This window comes from Rhinatrema bivittatum, chromosome 1, assembly GCF_901001135.1.
Source record: "Rhinatrema bivittatum chromosome 1, aRhiBiv1.1, whole genome shotgun sequence".
NCBI lineage: Eukaryota > Metazoa > Chordata > Amphibia > Gymnophiona > Rhinatrematidae > Rhinatrema > Rhinatrema bivittatum.
Window position 1 is genome coordinate 429635359 of NC_042615.1, and position 17826 is coordinate 429653184.

General features: G+C 43.4%; 1 protein-coding gene across 1 annotated transcript in view; it reads right to left on the reverse strand.

The window, feature by feature from the left end:
• Positions 1-2688: 2688 nt before the first annotated feature.
• LOC115096899 (beta-1,4-galactosyltransferase 1-like) overlaps positions 2689-17826 on the reverse strand; it is a 162433-nt gene continuing 147295 nt past the window's right edge. Inside the window, exons 5-6 of the mRNA XM_029612171.1 lie at positions 2975-3079; positions 2689-2824 (exon numbers count right to left, since the gene is read on the reverse strand). Coding sequence (XP_029468031.1) covers positions 2689-2824; positions 2975-3079 — 241 coding nt within the window. The remainder of the gene's footprint in view (positions 2825-2974; positions 3080-17826) is intronic.

A 17826-nucleotide genomic window follows, 5' to 3' on the forward strand; every position in this document is an offset into this window, starting at 1 on the left:
TCATTCTTACTAAACGCGCCATTTAATCATGTAAAATCATATGATCCTAGGTAAATATTATTACAGCTAAAGAATCTGAGGCTAATTTTTCAGTCAGTACTGATCTCAGTGATGCATGCCACAGCCAGCTGGAGAAAAGAGACACTGCCTCCCTTACAAAAGCTTTAAAGCATGTAACTTATGAGTTAAATATAGCAGCAGTTTACAGTCCTTCAGAAAAACAACAGTCCTTCATACCCCCCCCCCCCAAAAAAAAAACCCAGTCCTGATCCAACACAACTGAAATATGGTGGAAGAAAATTTTGTGACTCAACCACTGCAATTCCCTGTTGTTCAAATGCACCAGTTTTGTCAAACTATAAGAGAAAAAAGTTTTGCATCAAATACAAACTTACCATTTTCAGATTATATGGACTTTACACATCTCTTCTTTATATAACAAATAATTTGAATAAATGCCAGCCATCAGAGCACTCCTTTCCTACAATCCTCTAAAAGATCTTTTCAAGTCCAGATGCCACAACACAAATGTTTCTGTAAGTAGGAATTATTTTGCAGGGGTGTACTAGTTTCCACTTAACTTAATACTTTTCAGGAGCAGCAGAATGCCTTTTTGGTTGGGGGGGGAAGGTAACCAAACTCTGCTCTCAGTTCCACCGCCAATTTCTTGCTTTACATGTACATTTAGTCATTCTTTCTTCACATTCTTTGCATATATCATAGAGTATGATTATTCATGCTAAAACAGCATCACTAAAAGAAGTGTCAGTACTAAGTGACCATTCTGTATTATGTATGAGGATAGAGAAGATCATCAAGAACCAAGAGATATAATCAGAGACCAAGAAAGTGTAGATATAAAGATAAAGAAAGAGTCCTATTTTTTTGGCATCACCTCAACCACCCTTGATTTCCTCCTACAGCCACCTAACCATCCCCTCCCCAGCCAGTCTCCAGCCTTGTCCCCCCTCCCTCCTTCTCACCAGCCAGCCTCAGACTCCCTCCCTCCCCCTCCCTCCCCCTGCCCAACCAGTCTCCAGCATTGGACCCTTCCTCCCTGCCCATCTCCCAGCACAAACATGCAGAGGAATGGGTCATTGCCCGGGTGTCCCATCCTGTACCAACACCTATGATACATTTCATATCTTCACAAGTGGTTTCCTGTGTCAGTCACAAGTCTTATTATTAGCAGTGGTTTGTAGGGATGTGAATCGTTTTAGGACGATTAAAATTATCGTCCGATAATTTTAATATCGTCTTAAACCGTTATGGAACACAATACAATACAGATTCTAACGATTTATCGTTATAAATCGTTAGAATCGTGAGCCGGCACACTAAAACCCCCTAAAACCCACCCCCGACCCTTTAAATTAAATCCCCCACCCTCCCGAACCCCCCCCCACATAACTTAAATAACCTGCGGGTCCAGCGGCGGTCCGGAACGGCAGCGGTCCGGAACGGGCTCCTGCTCCTGCATCTTGTTGTCTTCGGCCGGCGCCATTTTCCAAAATGGCGCCGAAAAATGGCGGCGGCCATAGACGAAAAAGATTGGACGGCAGGAGGTCCTTCCGGACCCCCGCTGGACTTTTGGCAAGTCTCGTGGGGGTCAGGAGGCCCCCCACAAGCTGGCCAAAAGTTCCTGGAGGTCCAGCGGGGGTCAGGGAGCGATTTCCCCGCCGCGAATCGTTTTCGTACGGAAAATGGCGCCGGCAGGAGATCGACTGCAGGAGGTCGTTCAGCGAGGGTTCTGGCGCCTCGCTGAACGACCTCCTGCAGTCGATCTCCTGCCGGCGCCATTTTCCGTACGAAAACGATTCGCGGCGGGAAATCGCTCCCTGACCCCCGCTGGACCTCCAGGAACTTTTGGCCAGCTTGTGGGGGGCCTCCTGACCCCCACGAGACTTGCCAAAAGTCCAGCGGGGGTCCGGAAGGACCTCCTGCCGTCCAATCTTTTTCGTCTATGGCCGCCGCCATTTTTCGGCGCCATTTTGGAAAATGGCGCCGGCCGAAGACGACAAGATGCAGGAGCAGGAGCCCGTTCCGGACCGCTGCCGTTCCGGACCGCCGCTGGACCCGCAGGTTATTTAAGTTATTTGGGGGTGGGGGATTTAATTTAAAGGGTTGGGGGTGGGTTTTAGGGGGTTTTAATGTGCCGGTTTTTTCGATTTTTTCGATTTTTTCGATTTTTTTAACGATTTTTTCACGATTTTTCACGATATTTTACCCCCCCAAACGGCAACAATACGATTCCCTCCCCCTCCTAGCCGAAATCGATCGTTAAGACGATCGAGGACACGATTCACATCCCTAGGTTTGTAATGAAAGTGCATGCTGTTGACACTTCCTATATAGGAGTGCTCCTGCAGGTACATTTGGCTTGCTAAATTGTTCCCTTTGCAATCATTGTGACAACTTGGGGGCACAGAAACACTCAATACAATGAGAGGCACTGACAACAGCTTGAATTAATTTATCTCCAAAAATAAAGTAGAGCTGGAAAGCTATATAAAGTCAACACAATAGAGACACAAAAATCCCACTGTCCAAGTTGCTTGGGAAAAAGCTTGAAAAATGAAATAAGGCATCCTTTTTCATTCTTGTCCTTCAGTAAAAACAAAAGGCACTCTGGTTGAAGGTAACTATGAAACTAGAACACGCTGTATGATCTGACCAGTCTCAGAAATATTATGTTTTTGGTAAACCAATATTCACTGTTATTTTTGTATATAATGGGAATTTCTGAATTTTTACCACTTTATATGAGAGTGAATTTATACCATCAGAGTTCATCATCCATTTGGTGCGTACATTTTTGACAAACCTGTGAACATAAGAAAAAAAATTACACATTTCTCTCTTTCATGGAGGAACTTCTTAACTTTTCAATAAAGGGTTACACTGTATTCTAACCCAGCATCGACAACTGAATATGTAAATTAAGCTACAGAGTATCTTAAGGAGGTTCTCTTACCTCTGTGGATTGGGTTCATTTTTTACATCTCTGTTATGGCGAATCATACGGTATTTTCCTATTATTGCATCTGGGCGAGATAAGGACATATGCCTAGAAATTATCCTGTGAAAATGAACGAATTTAACTTTTTATTAGTGCTAACAAAGTATTATAATTTCTTTATTCAGTGTTATATACTGCCTCCCCCAAAAATAATGCTCAAAGTGGTTTAGAAAAGCAGTAAAACAAATCTAAAAATCAAAATATTAAATAATACAATGAGGAAAAACCAAAAAACTAACTAAAACATATCATACAATTCAGCAAAACATATAGACTAAATCAAAGAGTAAACGACCTTACAGTAATTGCTACTTATTAAAAAAAAAGCCATTTTTAAAAATCTAACTTTAATTTTCTTTCTAAAGGCTAGATAATTATCCTCCTAATGAAAACCTTCTGCTTTCAAACTTAATTTAGACAAAAGAAATTTCTTAAACAAAAGACCCCACCAGCACCTTCCAAACCTGTAAGAACTAAAAAGGTTAGCTTGTGGTAACACTTCCAGGAAAAAGTAATAAGACAACTTAGTGATAATGATAAATGCTTGAGCACTAGGCATGTGCATTTGTTGCTTCATTCGTTTTGGTGGTACATGTGTATCTGATGAATGGATAGTAGGCACGCCAAAACAAATGGTGTGCACATATGTAGTCGGCATTTACATACATGCACACCATTCATTTTAGCATGCTTTCTATCCATTCATTAGAAACGCATATACCGCCAAATCAAATGAAACGAATGGAGCACGTGAATGCATATTCTATGTACCAAATCTTTCATTTGGTCATAAAAAACTTTCAGCCCTTAAGTCGTGATTTTCAAGTATTCAGAAGTGGAATAATTCAGGATCATATTCAGCAGAATAAGACTTATAAAAATTCCATTTTCAGATAGGGACAATTTCCTGGCAGCAGGCATCATCATGAGAAACTGCCCTTCTTGCTAGTAAATATCCCACCTGGAGAGGATTATTACTGATGTAGATCTAAAGGTAAAGTTAGGAAATCTCTAGTCTTAGAAAGGAAGATTTAAAATATTGCAAATCCAGCTGATGTAATATACGTGTTATGCTCAGGCTTGTGAACCCTTGGGCCGACGGGAGGATAGTATCCCTTGTGGAAGATCCGTAGGTTCTCTCGTCGGGTGGCGAGGCAGAGCAGAAGAGGAGACCAGCTGACCCTCGGCACTGGAGACTGAAGTGACTGCGGAAGCAGATGAAGAGACGAGAAGAGGAGCTGTGGCTTCACCCCTGGATGTCTGCGGTCCCCCCAGGAGGAGCCCTTAGGGACCCAGACCGCTGGGACTTAGGTGGCCTTAGAGAGGTCAAGGTATCGGTGCAAGGGCTGACTGGAGCTTCACCCTGGAAGTCCATAGTCCCCCCAGGAGGAGCCCGTAGGGACCCGGACCGCTGGGACTTAGAGACGGTAGTCCAGAAGAAGTCCAAGGTCAAGTGCCAGAGGATCGTCACTTACCAGTCCGAGGTCAGGGATCACCACTTGCCAGTCCGAAGTCGCACACCAGAGAATCACCGCATGCCAATCCGAAGTCACACACCAGAGAATCACCGTAAGCCAATCTGAAGTCAGGAACCGGGAACACCAAGACGTAACAGGAACAAGGATCCAAAGTTCAAGGAACTCACCGAAGCAAGAAGACTAGACAGTGCTGGAGGATGTTACCAAGTCAAGGAATGGTCAGAGGAAGTCTCCTTTTATACTTCCTCTGGCCCTGTGGATAGGAATCAGCTGAGACCACTTAAAGGGACAAGGTCCCTTTAAATCTAGTGAGGAGGCGCGGCCTCGTGCCGAAGATGGCGGCGGCCATCTTGGATCCCGGACCGTGGAGGAAAGCAGCAGCTGCCGCGTAGAAGGAGCAGAGAGGGTTCCAGACCCAGCGGCTAGCCCCGAGGCCTGCGCCCGGACGCAGGGCAGTCTGCCCTGACGCTGCCGCCGGCGACCCGGTCATGAGGACGAGGTAGGGGACCGTGCTCGCGGACGGCCGCAAGCACGGGACACAACAATACGTAAGCAATGCAGTAAATGCTATGAAAGAAACTAGCAACAAAACTAGAATCATGTGAAGAGGACTGCTATCTGCTGATTTTCATTAAGAATATGACTGCATTCTGCTATCGAAACTGTGATTTTGGAAACCATGTCCCTTTAAAATAAAAATTAGTCTTCCGTTTTATTTTTCCAATTAGGTTCTTGAGAGATCATATGAGTCATCAAAGATGACTATCATATATGCACATTTGCCTTCCTAAACTGTACCCAGTTTCATAGACTGACTTTTTCCAGTTCATTTTATTTTTCATTTAATTCGGCAAAATGTTTATTGTACACCACATAGAAATTTGGATCTGTGGTACATACATGTTATATATATAAATATATAAATAAATAAATAAATACACAGTATTAATAGGCTATTTTGCTTAAACTTAATACTGGAAACTAACAAAGTGCTGAACCAATGTCCTTCACTCTGTGAGTCAAGTCTTAAAAAGACACATTGAAATGATAGATTGTTTAAACTCCAAATTTTAAGTATTAACCTTATCACATTCTATGGATGTTATACACCAACAAAAACATCAAATGCAACAGAGTAATAGCTTTTAACACCAGAAATAACAGAGAGAGAGAGAGCGAGAACTTCTGTAGAGGCTAACATGTAAGTTTACTATTTATCCCACAATAAAGCTTTCTCTCATACCAATATAAACAAACTAAATGATGCCATCATAATAGACATTACCAGTACAGATACCTACATTGTCTTATAAATAATCATCTGGCATAATTTTGAGCATTTCTTTTGAAACTTTTTTTGTTGCATATAAAAACATATCTTTGTTGGTGTCCGTACCAGCAGTATCTATTATGATGGCATTATTCAGTTTGTTTATATTGGTATGAGGGAAATCTTTATTTATTTATTTATTTCGTGATTTTTTTATATACCGCGGCACGTTAATAACATCACCTCGGTTTACAATAAACAATAAATCAGCAACAAGCTTTACAGTCAATAAGAATTCAGGTGTACATAAAAAATATCAATTAAGTTATTGTGGAGTATTGTTTCTTAGTTCCACTTGCTTTTCATGCTAGCACCTAGTGAACGAGTTTACTATTTATACCACTGTAAGAGGGGGCACTATTAACTCCGGGTGAGGTTTAGGGGATGGGGTAGATTTTGGGGGGCAGTTTTACATACACAGTCAGAGGTATAAACAGGAAAATTGATATCAGTGAGGATTTTCTCTTATTTGGAGAGATGAAAAGTAAAAGAGGAGTTGATTTGTACAATGTACTCTCTACCTAGATTCACACACAACCAAAAGACCTACCTAAGAAACACTAAAGGGAAGAAAATAGATTGGGGGACTCGTTGATTGATTTCTTGGATTCAAAAGGATCCAAGGGAAGCAGGAGGCTGAAGATCTCTGACTGGTGAGCTCCAAAGAAAAGATGAGGCTGAAGGAGCCCCTGCACTGGATGCATGTTAGGGATGTGCAGAAGGAAAAAATGTGTTGCAATTCAGAATTCATTTCACCGGGACCCAAATCCATTGCATTCATTTCATAGGGGGGAAAACCAATTCGTTGATTAGTTTTATTTGTTTTCCCGATTTCCCATTAAAGTCAATGGGGGAAGTATTTGCAGAACTGGAGTTTTCTTATCAATTCTGATGAAACTTCTGGGGAGCAATCATCAGAATGAGAAAAGAACTCCAAGGTACTTAGACTGTGGCAAAATGGCACCAAAGTGGCATGAATAGCCTAAGGCACTGTAAAGGGGCAAAGGGGTAGCAGGAGTGGCAAGAGTGTTTTAACAGAGGTGCAAAGCAGCAGCGAGAGTGTCAAAAACACACCACAGCTTCAAAAGAGAGCACCGATAACAGATGCATGAACCCTCGAAGGCAGCATGACAGGCAAAGCGGCAAGACAAGTGGCAACAACATCCTACAGCACAATGGGGAAACATAGCAAGCAGAAAGACTAGCACCAACACACTGAGGAACCATGATAGTGGCAAGAACACCACAAGGAGTTGAGTGAGTCATTTGGTATATGGCAGCAAGGCAGAGAGGCAGAATGTTGATATGGGAAAGACAGGTTGGCAGAGCGGAGGTAGTCTGGTCCCTGTGGTTTTGATAGGGCCAAGACAGGCTGGCAGAGCTGAGGTAATCAGGTCAAGCCCTTGTAGGGACATAAGGCCTGGATGGACAGACACAGCATTAGAAGTCAAACACTTGAAGAGACATAAAGCCTGGACAGGCACAGCGTTAATGGTCAAGCCCTTGTAAATACCCAGAAACTATTAACTGTATGCACTTCAGCTGATGACAAAGGAACAGGAAGAGCTCTCAGAAATAAGAAAACCGCTACTCAAATCTACAATATCAACCTATGTTGTCTTTGTAGTTTACACAGTGCCTCTGTAAACTATGGAAACACAGAGGATGAACTAGAGTGCAACTACCACCAGTTTTCTATAGTACTAGAAACATTACTGTTAGCACCTAAGAAAGATTTCGGGAACAAGGCCCATATTATGAAGGTCAGGAAAACTATTAGGCAAGCTCCAAACATCTGAAGTCAACTTTTTATGTTATTACATTCCCTTTTAGGGACATAAGGCCTGGACGGAAAGGCACAGCATTTGAGGTCAAACACTTGTAGGGACGTACGGCATGGACAGTGGATGGACAGGCACAGCGTTTGAGGTCAGGCCCTTGTAGGGACATACGGCCTGGACAGTGGACAGACTGGCACAGCATTTCAGGTCAGGTACATGTGCTGCAGTGCTGATATTATCTGGAGCATAGGAGGCAGTTGGAGCTGCTGCAAGGCTTTCAATTGCTTTTATTCATCTTGCCATTCACAGGGAAAATCTGGAAACCCAAGCAAAGGCATGTTCATTTTCAAAAATACTAGCATTTCCATCAACTCTGGTGCCAGCCTTGAGGGCTCATGATATCCCCTGTCATTGAAATACACGTTCACTGGGCATGGACATGACAGATATCGCTGAGCCACTTTGGCTAGGTGTGGCCAGACAGTGGACTTGTGTGCCCAATATGCCAATGGATCTGTCTGCATGTCCTCTGTGGGCTCTGAGAGATACCGTGTCACTGACAGGTGTGCTGGTGTCTCCCTTGCATGAGGTGGGCTGAGAGTTACTCATGCCAGCTGCTTTCTCTCTCGCCCATCACCCAACAGATTCATCTTTATGAGCAACATGTCTTTGGCGTACTGAAGTGGAGGAGGAGGAGGTAGTAGCTGTCGCTGACAGAGTGCTGCTCCTGCTTGGGCTAGCACTACTCTCTGAAGTGCCTGCTGTTTCCTCCTCTGCTTCATGCCTAATCTGTCTCTGCCTATGGAGCTCCTGTTCACAGACTTTTACTAACAGCAGGTCCTTCACAAATGAGAGACAACTGGACTGTAGGGCGAGTTTCCCTTTCACACGGGGATCACAGACTGTGGCGAGCATGTATGTGTGGTCTTCTGTTAAAGCTCTTAATCTCTCTTGCACATGCTTCTGCAAAAAGTCCAGACAATGCAGCACTTCTGCTGTCATTCCCTCTTCCTGTTTAAAGCCCTCCAAATTTTCTTCCAGAAAATTAATTATAGGGATGATGTCAGCCAAGGTGGCACTTCTGGAACTCCAAAACTACAGGGTCAGAAACAGGTGGTGGCGATGCATCATCTTTAGATTTCACTTTTTTCCGGATGGAACTGCCTGCCCCTCTAGAGATTTTAGATTGGAACAGATCCCTTTTTAAGTCTAATGGGGGACTGTCACTTCATTTTGAGGTGCCTCCTCTCCCAGTCCCAATCACTCGACCACGTCTAGCTTTCCCTGGCATTATGGATTTAATGTCAGTGCCTACTAGGGAATTCAATTAAAAGAATTCTTTCCAAAAGAGGTCCACTGGGGATTTGCCTTCAGAGACCACCGCTATCCCAATATGCGTGAGTCTGCAAAACTACCCAGTACCCATTGTTACTGATGCCCAGTGCGCTGCCTTCTTGGATTAAAAGAGCACAGAGAGACAGTGAGTTCAATAAAAAAAACCCAACTGCAGTTTATTTATTTAATTCTTTTCAATACCAGTATTAGTGGTTATATCATACTGGTTTACATCCGAACTGAAAGTAGGAAGTACATAAAACAGGGACAGGGGATGGGACTACAAGAACAGGATAGAAGGGTAGCCGGAAGCTGGCAAACAAGAAATCAAAATAAAGAAATAACATGTTAAACAATGTAACATAACTTAACAAATGAGTTCAAATAACGTACTGATGCAGCAAGTTAAAAATTTGTAACCTATCATTAAAATCATCCATTGTACCTGAAGACTGGAGGGTGGCCAATGTAACCCAAATATTTAAAAAAGGCTCCAGGGGCGATCCAGGTAACTATAGACCAGTGAGCCTGACTTCAGTGCCGGGGAAAATAGTGGAAACTATTCTCAAGAACAAAATTGTAAAGAATATAGAAAGACATGATTTAATGGAACATAGTCAACATGGATTTACCCAAGGGAAGTCTTGCCTAACAAATCTGCTTCATTTTTTTGAAGGGGTTAATAAACATGTGGATAAAGGTGAACCGATAGATGTAGTGTATTTGGATTTTCAGAAGGTGTTTGACAAAGTCCCTCATGAGAGGCTTCTACGAAAACTAAAAAGTCATGGGATAGGAGGCGATGTCCTTTCGTGGATTACAAGCTGGTTAAAAGACAGGAAACAGAGAGTAGGATTAAATGGTCAATTTCTCAGTGGAAAAGGGTAAACAGTGGAGTGCCTCAGGGATCTGTACTTGGACCGGTGCTTTTCAATATATATATAAATGATCTGGAAAGGAATACGACGAGTGAGGTTATCAAATTTGCAGATGATACAAAATTATTCAGAGTAGTTAAATCACAAGCAGACAGTGATACATTGCAGGAGGACCTTGCAAGACTTGAAGATTGGGCATCCAAATGGCAGATGAAATTTAATGTGGACAAGTGCAAGGTGTTGCATATAGGGAAAAATAACCGTTGCTGTAGTTACACGATGTTAGATTCCATATTAGGAGCTACCACCCAGGAAAAAGATCTAGGCATCATAGTGGATAATACTTTAAAATCGTCAGCTCAGTGTGCTGCAGCAGTCAAAAAAGCAAATAGAATGTTAGGAATTTTTAGGAAGGGAAATTTTAATAGAATGGAAAATGTCATAATGCCTCTATATCGCTCCATGGTGAGACCACACCTTGAATACTGTATACAATTCTGGTCGCCGCATCTCAAAAAAGATATAGTTGCGATGGAGAAGGTACAGAGAAGGGCAACCAAAATGATAAAGGGGATGGAACAGCTTCCCTATGAGGAAAGGCTGAAGAGATTAGTGCTGTTCAGCTTGGAGAAGAGACGGCTGAGGGGGGATATGATAGAGGTCTTTAAGATCATGAGAGGTCAGGAACGAGTAGATGTGACTCGGTTTTTTTCACTTTCGAATAATAGAAGGACTAGGGGGCATTCCATGAAGTTAGCAAGTAGCACATTTAAGACTAATCGGAGAAAATTCTTTTTCACTCAACGCACAATAAAGCTCTGGAATTTGTTGCCAGAGGATGTGGTTAGTGCAGTTAGTGTAGCTGGGTTCAAAAAAGGTTTGGATACGTTTTTCGAGGAGAAGTCCATTAATGGCTATTAATCAATTTTACTTAGGGAATAGCCACTGCTATTAATTGCATCAGTACTCCAACATGAACATGTAAGGGAATAATTGCTTGGTGGTAATCTTGTACGGAGGTGGTCCTGTGAGGGTAACCGATTTGCAGTTATCCTCTCGTGGACCTCCGTCTATTATTCTTTTATTAATTTGACCGACATCTTTTTTTATTTTTTTGGAATTTTCAATTAAAAATCCCTTCTCCCCTGCTGCTTTTCCGCCCCACTGGTATTTTATTTCATACTTATCAGGACGTCACCTCTGAAATGTCTCATGGGTATGGAGCTGCTTGTCCGACACGGGCCATGTTTCGGCACGGCCATGTTTCGGCACCTCCATACAAGATTACCACCAATAATAATAGACGGAGGTCCACGAGAGGATAACTGCAAATCGGTTACCCTCACAGGACCACCTCCGTACAAGATTACCACCAAGCAATTATTCCCTTACATGTTCATGTTGGAGTATTTTTGAAAAGGGAAAGAGGTTGGTTAGTGACTATTAATTGCATCAGTAGCATGGGATCTTCTTAGTGTTTGGGTAATTGCCAGGTTCTTGTGGCCTGGGTTTGGCCTCTGTTGGAAACAGGATGCAGGGCTTGATGGACCCTTGGTCTGACCCAGCATGGCAATTTCTTATGTTCTCATGTTCTTAATGTTACGATCCCGGGTCGGCCCCGGGACCGTTGTTCACCTCGGCGCCGAGCCCGGACCGTGCGCACCTCTCCCCGGGCCGTACAGGCCTCCGACACGGCTCCTCTGCCTCCTCGCACCAGCCGGCGTTCTCCCGCGGCTGGCCCCGCCCCCTAGCCACGCGCGCGCTAGGCCCCGAGATTTAAAGCGGCCAGCGTGGGAGAGTTCCCTGCCTCCTCCTGATGACGTCAGACGCGCTGGGGCTATTTAGCCCTGCAGCCTGGACCGTCCCCTGCCTTGCAACGAGGTTCCACAGGGCTTCCTGTTCCCAAGTTGCTGCGTTCCTGCTCCGGACTGCTTCCTGCCTTCGACTGCTTCCTGCTGACCCGGTTTGGTTCCTGACTCTTCTTCTGCCTTATCCTCTGGCTACGACGTCATCCTCTGACTCCTGGTTTGACCTGTCTCCGTCCTCGACTCCGCACTTGCCTTCTCCCTGGTTCTGGTTGCCTTCCATCTCCTGGTTCTGACTCAGCCCGCTTCACGACTCTGCCTTGCCTCTTCCTTGGATTCGACTCACTTGGACTACGGGACTCTGCCTTGGATCTCCGTTGTTCTTCTGTTCCTGCTCGGCTGGCCCCGAAGACTCTCCTAAGTCCCAGCGGCCGGGCCCCTACGGGTGCCTCCTGGGGGGGGCTCCGGCTTCCAGGGTGAATCTCCAAAAGTCCCAGCAGCCGGACTCCTACGAGCTCCTCTCGGGGGAGTACCGGCTTCCAGGGCGAAGATCTCCGAACTACCGGGCCAACGCCGTCTTCTCTCCATTCCTCTTCTGAGCCCTTGGTCGCATAGGGCTCCTCCGTGGTTCTTCATCCCTCCGTCCACGACTCCGGTTAACCGCCTTCCGGTCGGGCCATCAGCTGTGACCCTTCTCAGCGTTCCATCTTTGGTCCTGACCGGCCCAAGGGTCCACGAAGCTAACACTTAAGACACAGGTGATCTAATCTGGGTAAGCCGTTTTGAAAAGCCAGGTCTTTAATTTATTTTTGAATTTGATGGTGCAAGGCTCAAGTCAGAGGTTTGTGGGTAGTGAGTTCCAGCGGGTGGGACCGGCAATGGAGAAGGCTCGGTCCCTCGTGGAGGTGAGGTGTGCCTTCTTGAGGGATGGGATAAGGAGAGTTCCTGTATTGTTTGCTCTGGTTGGGCGGTCTGAGAGTGTGAGATGGAACGGCTCATCAAGCCAGTTGGAGTTGTGTCTGTAGATGGATTTGTGAATAATAGTAAGGGTTTTATAGAGGATACTCAAAGGGATCGGGAGCCAATGCAAGTCTTTAAGGATAGGGATAATGTGGTCAAATTTACGGGTATTTATGATAGTTCTCGCGACCTAATTCTGGAGCATTTGAAGCGGTTTTATGGTGGAATAGGGGAGGCCTAGGAGTAGGGAGTTGCAGTAGTCCATCTTGGATGAGAGGGTGGCTTGAATAACGGTGTGGAAATCATAGGTATGGAGTAAAGGTTTATTTTTTTCAGGACATTAAGTTTATAGAAACCTTCCTTGAGGATAGAATTGATATATTTTTTCAGGTTCAATTGTTGGTCAATCAGGACATCAAGATCTCTTACGAAGGGCTGAGAGGAGATGGAGCTATAAGCTGGGTCGCTTGCAAGGGAGGGTTTGGGGATATAGTGTTGGGAGATGAAGTTATGCCAGTTAACAAAAAAGCCTGGCTTGGCACAGCAGCAAAATCGATGAAATATCTGTTTCAATGGAAATTCTATCAAACTAGCTAGAAATTGAATATATCTCTCACCCACAACACCCAAATGCTGCTTGCAACCTACCCCAGGGGGTAAAATAAGAAGCAAAATGCCACTGCTAGTGCTAGCAGCTTCTCTCAGTGGCACTGGCAGAGAGACTGTCTCAGATCAATTTAAAAAAGTGCGGTAAAAAAAAACCAAGGCTAGTTGGCACTGCAGCCAAATCGAACAAATATCTTTTTCTATGGAAATAGCTAGCAATTGAATACAGATTTGATACACTCAGACCAGCTCTGAGTTCAGCCACCTCTCAGACCACCTCCCCAGACCATCCCTGCCAAGAAAGTGCGTGGCACGCTGCGTGCTTCACATACAAATAGTGCTGCATCATCAGGAACAACGTCACAGAGCACTGAGTGAGAGCGGCGATTGGCTGCATTACAAAAAATGCTTAGCTCTGATAGGTTGCATTCTGGTCTCCTTGCCAACCTGTCTTACCCACTCTATGACAGGGCTGTGAGCTCACTTATGACTCACAGGAAAGGGCTGGTTTTTGCTATCTTCTATTTCAAATGGCCGCTAAGAAATCACTGCGAGCCAAAAGAATGAAACTAATGATATGTTTGTATTCGTAGGGGATTGCGATCCGTTTCGCGAACCCATGAATACAATGGATAGGGATGTAAGAACATAAGAACATAAGAAATTGCCATGCTGGGTCAGACCAAGGGTCCATCAAGCCCAGCATCCTGTTTCCAACAGAGGCCAAACCAGGCCACAAGAACCTGGCAATTACCCAAACACCTAGAAGATCCCATGCTACTGATGCAATTAATAGCAGTGACTATTCCCTAAGTAAACTTGATTAATAGCAGTTAATGGACTTCTCTTCCAAGAACTTATCCAAACCTTTTTTGAACCCAGCTACACTAACTGCACTAACCACATCCTCTGGCAACAAATTCCAGAGATTTATTGTGCGTTGAGTGAAAAAGAATTTTCTCCGATTAGTCTTAAATGTGCTACTTGCTAACTTCATGGAATGCCCCCTAGTCCTTCTATTATTCGAAAGTGTAAATAACCGAGTCACATCTACTCGTTCAAGACCTCTCATGATCTTAAAGACCTCTATGATATCCCCCCTCAGCCGTCTCTTCTCCAAGCTGAACAGCCCTAACCTCTTCAGCCTTTCCTCATAGGGGAGCTGTTCCATCCCCTTTATCATTTTGGTTGCCCTTCTCTGTACCTTCTCCATTGCAACTATATCTTTTTTGAGATACGGCGACCAGAATTGTACACAGTATTCAAGGTGTGGTCTCACCATGGAGCGATATAGAGGCATTATGACATTTTCCGTTTTATTAACCATTCCCTTCCTAATAATTCCTAACATTTTATTTGCTTTTTTGACTGCTGCAGCACACTGAGCTGACGATTTCAATGTATTATCTACTATGACGCCTAGATCTCTTTCTTGGGTGGTAGCCCCTAATATGGAACCTAACATCGTGTAACTACAGCTAGGGTTATTTTTCCCTATATGCAACACCTTGCACTTGTCCACATTAAATTTCATCTGCCATTTGGATGCCCAATCTTCCAGTCTTGCAAGGTCCTCCTGTAATGTATCACAGTCTGCTTGTGATTTAACTACTCTGAATAATTTTGTATCATCTGCAAATTTGATAACGTCACTCATCGTATTCCTTTCCAGATCATTGATATATATATTGAAAAGCACCGGTCCAAGTACAGATCCCTGAGGCACTCCACTGTTTACCCTTTTCCACTGAGAAAATTGACCATTTATTCCTACTCTCTGTTTCCTGTCTTTTAACCAGTTTGTAATCCACGAAAGGACATCGCCTCCTATCCCATGACTTTTTAGTTTTCGTAGAAGCCTCTCATGAGGGACTTTGTCAAACGCCTTCTGAAAATCCAAATACACTACATCTACCGGTTCACCTTTATCCACATGTTTATTAACCCCTTCAAAAAAATGAAGCAGGTTTGTTAGGCAAGACTTCCCTTGGGTAAATCCATGTTGACTGTGTCCCATTAAATCATGTCTTTCTATATGCTCTACAATTTTGATCTTGAGGATAGTTTCCACTATTTTTCCCGGCACTGAAGTTAGGCTCACTGGTCTATAGTTACCCGGATCACCCCTGGAGCCTTTTTTAAATATTGGGGTTACATTGGCCACCCTCCAGTCTTCAGGTACAATGGATGATTTTAATGATAGGTTACAAATTTTAACTAATAGGTCAGAAATTTCATTTTTGAGTTCCTTTAGTACCCTGGGATGCATACCATCCGGTCCAGGTGACTTGCTACTCTTTAGTTTGTCAATCTGGCCTACTACATCTTCCAGGTTGACAGTGATTTCGTTCAGTTCGTCTGACTCATCACCCCTGAAAACCAACTCCGGAACTGGTATACGTTGCAGATTGCCAATATGTTGCAAACGAATACACATCCCTAATGCATGTCATCATGGCATGCTCTCCCTGCCCAGCAGGGCATAGTCAAAGTTCTAGGCAGGCTAAGAGAGAATTTGAAATGAAGTTGGCCATAGAGGCAAAAACTCATAATAAAAACGTTTTAAAAATGTTCGAAGAAAGAAACCCATGAGGGAATCGGTTAGACTGTTAGATGACTGAGGGATTAAAGGGGCTTTTAGGAAAGATAAGGTCATTGCAGAAAGACTAAATGAATTATTTGCTTCTGTGTTTACCAATGAGGATGTTAGGGAGATCTAGAGATGGTTTTCAAGGGTCATGAGTCAGATGAACTGAACCAAGTCACTGTGACTCTGGAATATGTAGTAGGCCAATTGACAAACTATAGAGTAGCAAATCACCTGGTCAAGTCCTCAGTCTGCTTTGATCTTCAAGGAGACAGCTATAACTACAGTTTCTTGGGGAGAGCCAAGGAATAAGTTTAATTTATCCTTAATTTAGAGGGCTTTTTGGTTATATTTTTCTGTTTTTTTGTGTAGTGCTAGCCTTATCTCTATATTTTCCTAGATATTGATATTGCTGCATTAAATTGCTGTGTGTTTGTTTTAGCAAAAAAAAAAAAAAAAAAAAGAACAACCCAAAAAAGGGAATGGGCTATTCAGCTTTGAACAGGTAACTCAGAGTGCATTGCAGGGGGCAATCAAGTCCTCAGTCTGCTTTGAACTTCAAGGAGACAGCTATAACTACAGATTCTAGGGGAGAGCTAAGGAAAAAGCTTAACTTAGCTAGGCAATCTGGGGGAGGGTCTGTTAAAAATTAATAGCAGATACAGTATCCAGTGAACAGCCCTGGCCAAGGGTTAACTGTTTAACTTCCTCCCACTTTGGCCCTCTACCCACCCACCCCTGGGTTTTTTTTTTCTGATATACTCTGCCTAAATACATAATTGGCAACAAGATAAATTGGAAATTTGCTAATTCCTTAGGTGTTTTCCATCAAATAAATATTCCAAAATGAGGACTATCCAATGTGACTATTGTGGAGCCTTTATTCTGAGGGAAATCATCTGGAAACTTAGGGCTTACCCCATTTGTTCAGAACTCTCTTCCTTGAAAAAGGAGCTGGCTGAAGTTAAAGCTGAATTAGCTGCAATAAAGTGTTACCCACTTTACAGTATTCAGGAATTAATTCCCCATTACCACAGAAAAACCATAAGTCAAAGAAAAAGTGGGCTCAGGTAGGATAAGACCTGAGACCCACAGACACCCATTCTTTACAACTGTGCAGCCCACATGTCTACCCCCCCCCCCCCCCCCCCATTCACACAGGGCATTAAGGAACCCAAAAAACAATGGGATTACAGTGGGCTCTGGTAGAGTAAGACCTGTGATGTGGAAACACACGCTGTTTCATGTGACACAAGTACAAAACGCCTTCTCGGTATTAGGTAATGAAGAAGCTCTTGTGAAAGAGATTGAAGTGGTATCTGAAAAGAAAGAAGAAACCCAATGCATACAGAAATTCCATAATACAATCAGTAACCAAAGAAAAAAGCTCATTGTGCTGTCATCAGAGGCATTCATTTAGGAACACGTTTTGAGGGAAATACTACAGTTAAAAGCCTCCCAGGATCATCGGCTGGCAGAAATGCTATTCAGATAGTCAAAGCGATCAAAGAAGAAAGCAAAGACTCTAAAGTTGATATTATCATCCATCTGAGAACCAACGACCTTGCTAGAAACAGCATCCAAGTGGTATAGAGAGATTTCCAGTCTCTAGCAAAGCAGATTAGTCACATGGCGACAACCATTGTCTTTTCAGAAGTGTTACTTGTTCATGGAAAGGGGAAGGAAAGGCTAAGCCATATTGATAAATTCAATGTATGGCTCAAATCCTGGTGTAAGGAACAAAGTTTTGGATATATTGGGGGCTGGGGCCATATATGGAACAGTAAAAAGCTCTTTGTCAAAGATGGTTTACATCTGTCTGTATACACAACCCTAGAATTGTGGTTCAACTGGTCAATATAAATTTAACACAATCATATAGCCAACCTCAATTTTTTGTGTGTAGGCCCCTTACTCCAAGGGTCTGTAATTAACCACAGACTCTAATATGGTATAGGGTCACCTTACTTTTAATTTAAACAACTTTTGTGTTTTGTTTTTTTTAAATTTTTTTATCGGTTTAATAAAATTAATGTCCCAAACGTGC